Below are 11,839 nucleotides of genomic sequence, written 5' to 3'. Positions count from 1 at the left end.
TATCGTATTTTGACTCGCTTTTTTCTTTTATTTAAGGTTAAGTTATAGCAATGTATAGGCAAGGATAGCATTATTGTTGTACATTTCAGAATAAAGGGTCTAAGGACAAAGGGTGTCATGATTTCACATCACCTATTTTACACCAGAGTGTAAATCCCATAAATGCACATTTGTGACTTGTAATATTTGGTTATGTAAATATTATTGACTTTAAATCCTTGAAATGCAAAAAATAAATGTGATGTCACATTAGGAAGAGACCAAATGATAAAAACTAAAACCCAATCATAAGGTTAGAGTCATTTCCGAGTTAATGTAGAAATGTATAACGTAAAAAAGTATTTTTAATCTTCACTTTTTTTTCTAGTTAATGTAGCAGAGAAAAAAAGAACTCTTCAATCGGATGTTTCATAAAGAAAAAATATAACTTCAGAATGATGTATACTTTCAAGTTCTTTGTCGATGCACAAAAATGACATTGTCGTTGACAAAATATGTAACTCAATCAATTCTCAATGTTTCTGTCATTGGGAGCTGTGTAGAATGAATTATTTTACTTTTTGAAATTAAGTGCATTTTGATTCCAATTCTTGTATACCTTTACTGGAATTGACTTTTGAGTAACATTTTCTACATTGTTGTATTGCTACCTTTAATTAAATGCAAGAGGTGCCTTTGCCTGTGCGTATGTGCTGCCATTGTGCTCATGTGTTTTTCTGTGCGTATGTGCTCTTGTATGTTTTCTTTCAATGCCATCAACCTGCCAGGGACTGCAGATGAAAACTAGCCTCTACGGCTAAATCTGGCACATTTATATGATGGACGAAAGTGCTCATGTTGATTAATGTGCATTGTCCCTTCTTAAATAAATAAATACAAATGATATGTAAACAGTTTGTAAAACAGTAGTGATGTAGGCTATAAAATACTTGAATACAACAAATACTTCCAGTATTGCCCTTTTCTAAAAGAGCATATTAAAAGAGGTCTTTGTTTATATGTCTTTTCTAGAAATGTTATTTGAAAAGAAAATATTTGGGACACTGTTGCTTTGTGGCAGTGTTGTAGTGCTGACCTCCCTCCACGCGGGGGCGCACCACGCGGCTCACAGCAGGAGTTTATGAAGTTAGCGCTGTCGCAGTTTACTAACGTGGTGCTTCAAAAGACACAAACAATCGTCCACGGCACCAAGTCTGTGGAGTAATTTCACTTTTTTACAAGATATAACCTCTTGAAAGAGCGATGGGACGTGAGTCGAGGTATGTGAGAAATATCAGGTTAATTTGGTGTTAGAATCTCCATGGTGACTAACTCCTGTGGCCGTTAAAAACGTTGTATTGTTGATTAGCATGCTAGCTAAAACACATAATGTGAATTCAGCCCACCCGACAGTTCCTCTCATATACTGGTGGGATATGAATGAATGTGTTTTCTTAACCCTTCTGTGATACTCGGGTCAAAGCTGATCGATGTACTACTTTCATCAATGATATATTGTGTTTTACATTGCATTGACTCAAGGCCCTCTGATATCCTCCCCAGTAGGCATTTGAACATATAACATTACTGAATTTGAACATATAAAATGACTTTCATTGTATTTTGAGTAGTTTAGACAACTTTGTAACACATATGATGTTCCAGGTCAAAAGTGACCCCCATAGGAAATGAATGGGTAACCCTAGATTAGGTTCATCAGATAGTACACTCTCAAATCGACATGTTATACTTGGAATACATTTTTTAAGTGTCTATTCTTTATATATTCTTTCTTTCAGTATGACTTTTTTAATTTATTTGCATTTTAATACATTATTTGATTACAAGGCATTCGTTGTTAAATAGATACATAAAGTAACCACATAACAATCTACAGATCAGGAAAAGAAAACAAATACACATATTTATAATAACTTATAAGGCATAGCTTACACATAATGGGTACAACATTCAAACTCATACATACTTGTACTTCTTACCACCTGGTCATTATAATTGTTTTGTGTTCTATAACTTAGCCATTTTCCCATCTTTCCTCAAAGATATGAACTTGGTTTCTAATTCTCATGGTTATTTATTCCATTCCATACATTTAATTTACTTGATTCTTCCATTGAGTTAATTAAGTTGTTCTCTTAACCAATTCCTTGTAATTTGTTTAATATTTGCTATTCTTTTTGTAATAAGTAGGAATTCCTTGTGCATTCATTGCAGTTATTCATGTGAACAGTAGTCTGAGACATTGTTTACAGCTTAAGAGGGGGTTCAATAACATTTGGTATTGATTAATGGGTTTTGTGTTAATGTAAAGGCAGTTAAAACAGACGGGTCAAATGTGACACCAAAGTAAAGAGGAGAAATGAACAAGTGGTTGTGTTTGTCTGCTCCTCAGACACTACAGGAAGCGCTCTACGTCTCGGGGCCGGTCAGGCAGCCGATCAAAGAGTCGCTCCCCAGACAAACGCTCCAAGAAGGACGACCGGGACCGGAACAGGAGGGAGAGGTCCCGCAGCCGAGACCGCCGGAGGTCCCGTTCCAGAGACAGAAAACGACCCAGGTGTGTGTGTGTGTGTGTGTGGAAAATGCCAGTGTTGAAAATCAGAATCATATATTGAGTTTATTGCCCGGTACGTGTACACATACGTTAAGGGCTCATTGCATTGGGGGAATATTGTTTCAGAAAACATGAAATGCACGTCTCCTTGAAACCTAATCCATGCTGCAGGGTTTGTGCAGAATTTAAATGCATTTATTACATGGTTATATATAAAAAGGACATCAAGTTGCAACGGACAGCATGATAAGATAAGATACGTTTAAAGCAGCAACAGAGTGAGAGTGAGAAACGGGACAGTTCAGAATCACACGAGGATAACACAATAAAAAAATGTTATACGTAATTGTTCAAATTTAGATATCATAACAAGGTAATCGTTGATAATTTGAATGAACATACACATATTGGAGATCGGGTTAGTAAATATATTATAATGTGGTCATTGCAAGCATGGGTCACTATAAATATGACCACTTTATAATGGACCATATTCAACAGATTCAACGAGCCCTTCATGACAAGAAGCAATTACCATAAAGTGGGAGCTTGTCGTACCTCAATGATACCATGATCTCCATCACAAGGTTTCATTTAAGTTGCTTGGGCTCAATGCAGTTAAAACCATAAAGCCCTGTGTTGGGTTACGATCTGTAAATCAGAACCACAATTACAGTTTATGGTCTTATTTGTTTGCATAAGCTCTAAAAGAAATGACATGGTTTCAGTGATTTATTTCAGATAATATGACGGAGCAAGTGAGAACATTGTGTGTTTCTATATCATATGTTTGTCATTGCTGTGCAGGCGCTCCAGGAGCAGAGAGAGGAGGAGGTCCAGGAGCAGAGACAGGAGGAGGTCGGGCAGCAGGACCCGGGCCCGGAGGTCCCGATCTGGAAGCAAGAGCAGAAGGCCTGATGAAAAGTAAGACTTCCTTTTTATAAAACAAAACTTCTCAAGAAAGCACTGACAGCTCTGGTAACTAAAACCACGCTGTGACATCTTCCCTACAGGCCAAGGAGCAAGGAGAAAGACAACATTGATCCTTTATCTGACAAGAAAAAGATAAAAGAGGAGAAAGAGGATGAGAAGATTGAGGATGTAAGTTTTATACATTTCGTTAACATCATAACACTACTTTGTAGATGGGCCAATGTTCCTGATCTTTCTTTGTGTCTCCATGCAGCAAGACTTTGACCAGAACAAGCTTGAGGAGGAGATGAGGAAGAGGAAGGAGCGTGTGGAGAAGTGGAGGGAAGAGCAGAGGAAGAAGGCCATAGAGAACATCGGGGAGATCAAGAAAGAACTGGAGGAGATGAAGCAGGGCAAGAAGTGGAGCTTGGAGGATGACGAAGGTGAGCAAACACCATTAAGAATGACTGCATAAGAGTTATATAAGAAATCTATTGGAATACGTTTACAAAAGAATATATATTTATTTATAATCTTACAGACTTGACCAGTAACACTTGAGCTTCAGCACTTCATTTCCATTCAGCCATTTCCATTTCATTGCAGATGATGACGAGGATATGTCGGCTCCAATGGAGGGGGACGATGAGGAAGAAGGGGAAGAGAAGGGGGAGGATAAAGAGAAGGAGATGATAAAGGAGGAGAAAAAAGAGGAGGGTGAGACGGAGCAGGAGACCCCTATGGAGCAGGAGGAGGAGGAGGACGACGTGGACACTCTGGACGCCTACATGGAGGCGGTGAAACAGGAAGTGAAGAAGTTCAACATGGGATCCATGAAAGGAAATGATAAGGTGAGTTTTAAGGGGAAGATATGCATCACTTTAGCCGGAGACAAGTTTCCCAATGTTGTAGAAAGTATTCTAATGTTAAAGAACAATTTGTAGTTGCAGCTTATCGTAAAAGATGCTTCACATTATGTATTGACTTTGATAAGAGACCTGAAGGAACTGCAGCAAGATGGATGACCACCTCCTGTCTGTTGTCAATCTGTCTACCAGTGTTGGACATCTTTGTTCATTTGCCTTTACTTTGATTCGCCAAATGACCTGCATGTTTCTTTCCTCTGTCAACAGAAAGGAGGAACAATGTCAGTAACCAAAGTGATGACTGTTGTTAAAACCAAGAAGGGACCCAACACTCACAAGAAGAAGGGTGAGCTGATGGAGAACGACCAGGATGCTATGGAAGTAAGTAACACGAGTAACACTCGTTCATGATGGTTTGGGAAGCTGGAAACGCTTTTAAATACATTTCTTCAATACTAAGTAGGGGTGTAACGGTATACGTACCGAATCATTTCGGTACGTATACACGTGTGTACCGAAGTGTACTGAACGAATATAACGTTAAACGTAAAAAATTGAGAACGTGATCAACTTTNAAGTCACCTGTCATAGTTACCTTATTTAGGACAAGATGCCGTTTGCATGGCTGCAGTGGCGCTGTCTTCAAAGGTCCCTTCATCACCTTGCTGCTCTCCACCATGCAAACGGCATCTTGTCCTAAATAAGGTAACTATGACAGGTGACTTTTGTAAATGTTAGATGTTACATATAGCCTATATTGCAGCTAAACTACAACAATGCAGTTCATAGCTTTGACATGACCTGTTATGAACTATAATATATATGCCTATAGTTTTGTGTTAACGTTCACGCCACTAATGACAATAGTGTACAGTAGGCATACTGCTGCTGTGAGTTGTAAGCCTAAGACTCTAACCCGTGAACGTTACCACAAAACTATAGGCAATATTATTGTTCATAACAGGTAATGTCAAAGCTATGAACTGCATTGTTGTTTAGCTGCAATATAGGCTATATGTAACATCTAACNGAAAAAATGCATTGCTTTTTGAGGAAGGAACCGGAAGTGCTAAAAATGCTAACTTACTTCCTGGTTTTACGACGCGTCACTGCGGTTCTCTATATAGGCTATATGTAACATCTAACATTTACAAAAGTCACCTGTAATAGTTACATTAAGTAGCTGACGCTCAAAGGTCCCTTATTATTGTTTTGTCCTTTTTGAAGAGTGTTTAATGTATGCTTGAACTTTGTTTTATTTTGTAAAAATGATAAGAGTTGTCTTTCCGGAAGTCATGTGACCTCTTGCCCCGGATGTTTATATTGTGTTTGTGTGCGGTAAAAGTGTCAACGATGTGATAACGTAATTCTACTGCTGGTCTACTAGGCAAACACGTTTTCACGGTGTTTCATGATTGTGCAAAGAAGAGAATAAACGTGATTGTGGACATCGGTTCGATGCGTACTGTAATGTTCTTTCAAGACCAGAGTAGTTACACCTTATTTAGGACTAGATGCCGTTTGCATGTTGGAGAGCAGCAAGGTGATGAAGGGACCTTTGAAGACAGCGCCACTGCAGCGCATGCGCACTTCTTATCTCATAATTATGACTTTTTATCTCATTATTTCGACTTTTTATCTCATAATTATTACTTTTTATCTCATTATTTCGACTTTTTATCTCATTATTACTTTTTATCTCATTATTTCGACTTTTTATCTCATGACTTTTTATCTCATTATTTCGACTTTTTTATCTCATAATTATGACTTTACATGGGGATTTTATTTTTTTCAAGTGGCGGAAATGGGCTTCCATACGGCAATCTAGTAAAATGCTAGATTAATCACCAAGTTATATTTCTCAACATCAGATGATTCAAGAGTACCATTTGCATATCTTACATTTACTTTATTTGAACTCGGTTTTCCATAAAAGCACATCCACTTTTCCTTTGAACGAATGCAACAACCACTAGGTTGCTGCCGGGAAGATTGGTTGGTTTGTTTGTCAGCTAATGGTTATTCTGATGAGTATGATGTAAATTCTTCTTACATCTGTATGTTTTTATTACTCAAATGGAAAGCAGTGGAGGAAGATAGACAGGAAACAACACCGTGTTCATGTGGTTGGAAGGTAGGACAATGACTTGTCAAGCCCTGCTCCTCTTCCCAATTTGATGCATTATACCAGAGTAAGATGTTGCTAATTTAATTAAATAATCAGGAATTGGTTAAAAGATAACTTAATTCATAATGGTAGAATCTATTAAATAAAATGTAGAGAATGGAAAACATAACCATGACAGTTCATATTTTTGATAGATGCAAACATGCAAATAAAATAAGTTATCAATGCAAAATGTTCTGATACATTACCTTAACTTTTGTATGTTCACACACTTTTTATAATGCTACTTTTGTTTTACTCCATGGATGTGTACTTCTGTATCTTAATGTGTGCTTGCTGTAACATTTGAAATGTCCCAGTTTTAGGATTGATAAAGGATTTCTGCGAGTTACATGTGTTCGGTACGTGTATCTTTCCATGTAGCTCACAAGAAGTAAATGCCTAAACAATTATTTCGAAACATATCTTTAGTCATGAAAGTGAAGAGTTGATTCCCAGCCGGCTCTTTAATATATCATATTTGATAAGTCCAAACCTCTGGTTTACTCTGTACAAACACAGGCTATTTTTATTTTCATATTCTTATGAAAGACAGTTCTGTGCATAAAGACGAAAACATATGTCTGTTTCTAAATACATATTTGCTTATATAATACATAGATTACAAACTGTATGAAATCAGACCAAATCAAAAATCCTCAATTCACACTTAATTTCTTTCTTGACTGACTACTATTGGTCCATATTTATGTTTTGTAGTCTTCACTTTTACCTAATAAACACTGCTCCCCAACCAAAACACAAAACTACATTTAAAAAGTCCCAAACATTTTATTTCTTTAGCGTCATTTCACCTTAATGTTTATTCTAAAATCAGCATTTGTTCACCTTGATATAATGCAGTATTTTTCAATATACAAGTATCAATAAGCATGACTAAAGGATCACAATGACTTTGTTATGTCTGTGTTAAAGAATTTCCCATATCCTATTATATTAAAATATTTCATATATAGAGTCTGTATTTAAACAGAGGTTTAATAATAAAAAGTGACTTCCCATACAAGGCAATTATAGAATTTAATCAGAGTGGGAGTCTCATAAATTATTAGATAATCAGAAACAAAAAGAAGAAATGGACAAAGAAAACAGGGACGTCGTCAGATGAGTTCTGACTGAACAGACAGAAAAGATGACAGTTTTTGAAAGGACAGATCAGACTGATGAAAATGACTTTCCACACATTCAACGCAGTGACAACCAAGAGGTCCATCGGCCTTCAAACGTCCCTGCCTTCTACAGGTGAGATTACGAATTTGTTCGACACATAATTATAATGACTAAGAAATAAAAAAGCCCACGTTCTGTCCTTCAGGTTTGATATTAAAGAATGTTGTTAGAGCTCAGATGCCGTGTGTACAAATACTCCTGGTGACACTCAATAACAGTCTTTGAGCGCAGACATACTAATCTTCCCCATAAACCTAGTCCTAAGCATACACACGTTTGAATTGTTTTAGTAAAGACTGCTTTTTGAACAAAAACACCTCACACATACGTTTGCCTGGACTGTATCTGAACGATACCGAAGTTTGACAGCATTGTTCTATGAGAATAAACACTGATTCATTCAATCATTAACATAATCATCATCATCATCATCTTGGATTTCTTGCTTTTTTCTCATCTTCCGACGCACAGCTGCAGCTGGGTAAAAAGTTTCAAATAAGCATCAGAATCGATTTATTTGTCTCTCTCTCTCAGTCTTTGCAGTGTCCTCCAAATAGTTTGATTTGAGTGACGCTTCAGGTCAGTTCAGCTTTTCCTTAGAAAGAGAAGGTGGACCGGAGCTGGAGATGGAGATGGAGCAAGAGGGTTCCTTGAGTCTGACTCCCACTGCTTTCACACACACACGCACGTACACGATTCACATCCTCACTTCAGTGTTCCCTAGTCTCCACAGTCCCACTGAAGATTATTTGGAGATTTGCTGTTGGAGGTGGAGCAGGAACTCGTAGTACGACAGGGCCGACTCTGTTCGGTCCTCGATCATGTTCTGCATAAAAGTGGGTTTCAGCTGGCTCTCTTCCCTGAGAGTCAAATGAAAAAGAGTTGTTAGTCGCAATTGCTCTTTCATTTCAAGGAAGTGAAAAGAGGAGTGTTTGTTTGTATTATCAAAACTCTAAAAGATCTTTGGATGGCATAATTCTGATTATCCCATTTTGTTCCCTTATTAAATGATAATATATATATATATATATAAAAAAAAAGGCCTTCTGGATTCTGTTCAAGTTTTAAAACCAAAAAGAAATAACCCTCATGAGTAGCTTCAGCGGTACACAGTTTAATGATTTTCCAGCTACGTTTTTGGTCAGTTCAGTTATCACTGACTGTAAACTGAACAGCCAATATGTGAAGACGTAATCCGTTTTTAAGGGGCTTTGTCAAATGTATCTTAAAATGAGATAAAACAAGATCAACCTCCAAAATGTGAATCTACCAGCAGCTGTTGGCTTGTTTTAATTTCCCCACACTCTTGCTATTTGATTGTTTACTCTCTTATTCAGGATTGTGTCTGTTGCCCACCTGATGACATGCATTGGGGGGAAGAAGGGCCTCTGATCCCTCAGCCAACCGATGAAAGCTCTGGTTCTCTGCGACTCGGCCGTGTCCAGCTCTGGGAGCAGATACTGTGAGAGGAGAGAGCGACAGTCAGGTTTCACCATCAGGGAGGAGGATGCCTTGGGTAGAACTTCAAATATACTGTACACAAGTTGTGACTATCATTTGATCCTCAGGACCATTTGAGGGAATGTGTTGGTGCAACATGAGGTTTCCTACCAGGTTATCAGGCACAGCAGCGTAGCTGGGAACTCCCAGGACTTGAGAGAGGAAGTTGGGGTGGCAGTTCCGTCCGATCCACAGATACATCACCTTTTGGAAAAGAAGAAATTACAAATTGAATACAATCACAAACTAAGATGGAAATCTGGAACACATTTTTTGGATGCAAAATGTAATTAATGCAGTACAAATCTTCCATCTTCCAATGTTAATGAAGGTGAAACATTATTTGTGTATCCGCCCCGGCATATGGATGCAAACCAACATTTATAGTATTGTACTATTGGAAGTTAATGTTGAATGATAGCAATTAGAGGCTTGAACAGGGAAAACCACACAATCTGTGTTTATTATCCCTCTTGTAACATACTATAACACTTCAAGACTTAAGCTTCATACCGTTCCAGCATCCATGAGGAATGCTGCCTCCCTGCTGAGCTTCTCAACAGACAGCTGCAGCACTCTGGGCTGAGGGATGGTCCGCTCATTGATGTTCAAAGCTCCCTGAGGACACAGGAAACACAAGGTAAAAGATTACTCAGTAACAAGGAGACACGTCAAATAAGATGGGAAACTATTGAGAGGCATGTTCAGGTTCATCCCACTCCTAACAAAAGCTGTGAAAGACTAAATAATGGTCTTTGTTGACAGAGGGAAATGTTGATCCTTCTCACCTCGTCGGTCAGATCGTCGACACGGTACAGAGCAGGGTGGATCATCAGCAGAGAGTAGACCAGGGGCTGGTACTTCAGCTGAAGCATGGCAAACACACGGTCATCCAGCCTGGTGCTGGTGCCCGTCCTGAAGGCTTTCTGCAGGATGCACACACATCAAAATAATAATTAGAGTGGCTTAAAACAGAAGATCTTGGGTTTAAAATGAGTTTCGTTGGTGTGGAAAGGGTTGGACAGTTCATTTTAGTGTTCTGTGTTTATTCAGAAGTAAATTAACTAACAAGGAAAAATATAACCACATCATATAGAACATTTCCTCTGACTCTGAACAAATAAGTCGTTTTAAGGGTAGCATTTGTCAGCAGTGCATTTGGCGTGTAATGACTGAGTTTTAGGGGAAGAGCGGACCTGTTTAAGCAGGGCGAGGATGAAGAGAGGGAAGAGTCTGAGGCAGGCGGGGGCCAGCAGTCCGGGCTGCTGGATGGTCAACACGGACTGCCGGTACGACGTCAGCGAGTCGATGGCAGCGTTGGTCATCGCATCTCTGGCGTCACTCAGACTGGCCGTCGCCGAGCGGTCCACAGCTGGAGGGAGAGAGGGACACATTTGCATTACAATCTTATTCTTTCTTGTGTTATACATACTTTAAGTGTGTTGTATTAATGTTGTTTTTTTATGAGTTTTAGCATAGTCTTTAAGTACCCTAAAAAAAAGCGCTCTATAAATAAAGTGTATTATTATTAGTATCATTATTAATTATTACATTTCTGAATGTACAGCTGCAAACTCAGACCTTGAAGAGGTTGTTCTCGACATATTCCATATTTTTTACAGTGTTTGTGCAGACTTGGATAATCATAATAGTATAGTGCAACAAAGCTATTTTAAAATGTCAATGCAACTTTAGGACTTTCAGTATTACCACTTTAATGAGCAGCTTAGAACAGCAGTGGTAGTGCCATTTTGTGAAAAATATTAGCGTTTGTTCTCTAAGTGACTGCGGGATGAACCGACACAGATCTGACTGCTCAGTATGCAAGGGGTTGCTAGGCAACCACCGCTGTCAGCACTCATCTCCATCTGTCAGGGCTAATAACAGTGAAGTGGATGCAAACCCTGCAATGATTTGGTATTGAGCCAATCAAAAGACTATTCACTGCAACAACGGAGAATCATTTGCACGAGTGATGTATTACACAAATCCTAATTCATGTAGATGAGACACACAGAACGTATTGTGTGATCAAGTATCCAGAAAATGATCATCGGCATCTCTCTTGGAAATATGCATGAATACATTTTAACTTTATCTTCAAATCCCTGTTTAAAGTTACAATACACAGGAATGAAAGCAGCTGTTACACGTCAACTACAATAATGAGTTATAACAAACATCCGGTAAGAACAAGTGCTGCATGAACAAAATAAATCAAAGGTAACATGCGAAAACAATTTAATTTCATAGTAAAATGTGGTGGAGGGGGATCAAATGAGTTGCTACTGAAGGTGTGCAAAATCTGAGTAAACCCTTACTCAGATTATCTTACACAACATTCAATAACTCTGCAAAGAACCGGGACATCTGGTTCCTCAATTTGTTATGTTCATCTACTAAAAGGGGAAAGATTCTCTGTGCGCACCAGAGTTTAACATGTGCAGGTATAAACATGATTTTGTGGCACACCAAACAGGTTTCATATCAACCTGGGTTTATATTTGTATAATCATTTATTTTTTGACATTTTATTGTCTGGAACAGGGGTCGGCAACCTTTTTGATATGAAGTGCCATTTAAAAAAAAAAATTTTATCAGCGTGCCAACGATCGAGAACTATCAGCAGGAGGTCGGGGGAGCCTC

The 11,839-nt window shown here is 38.4% G+C and overlaps 2 protein-coding genes across 2 annotated transcripts; one reads left to right on the top strand and one right to left on the bottom strand.

Annotated features, from left to right (window-relative positions):
• The first annotated feature begins 1,142 nt into the window (after positions 1-1,142).
• On the top strand, positions 1,143-4,743 carry LOC104943606 (probable ATP-dependent RNA helicase DDX46). Its single transcript, XM_010769060.1, has 7 exons — positions 1,143-1,259; positions 2,393-2,557; positions 3,362-3,478; positions 3,568-3,655; positions 3,741-3,909; positions 4,073-4,317; positions 4,600-4,743. Exons 1-7 carry the CDS (start codon positions 1,243-1,245, stop codon positions 4,741-4,743), a joined length of 945 nt encoding a protein of 314 aa, XP_010767362.1. The 5' UTR covers positions 1,143-1,242.
• A 2,270-nt stretch (positions 4,744-7,013) lies between these two features.
• Positions 7,014-10,629, bottom strand: sec24a (SEC24 homolog A, COPII coat complex component). The gene is made up of 6 exons (XM_010769044.1): positions 10,390-10,629; positions 9,982-10,119; positions 9,707-9,811; positions 9,305-9,397; positions 9,050-9,153; positions 7,014-8,553 (listed from the first exon to the last, which is right to left on the bottom strand). Exons 1-6 carry the CDS (start codon positions 10,621-10,623, stop codon positions 8,439-8,441), a joined length of 789 nt encoding a protein of 262 aa, XP_010767346.1. The 5' UTR covers positions 10,624-10,629; the 3' UTR covers positions 7,014-8,438.
• Positions 10,630-11,839: the final 1,210 nt, after the last annotated feature.

This window comes from Notothenia coriiceps, unplaced genomic scaffold (assembly GCF_000735185.1).
Source record: "Notothenia coriiceps isolate Sejong01 unplaced genomic scaffold, NC01 NC01_scaffold00006329, whole genome shotgun sequence".
Taxonomy (NCBI): Eukaryota; Metazoa; Chordata; class Actinopteri; order Perciformes; family Nototheniidae; genus Notothenia; species Notothenia coriiceps.
The sequence above is the reverse complement of the archived record's forward strand: the minus strand, read 5'-3'. Positions and strand labels throughout refer to the sequence as shown.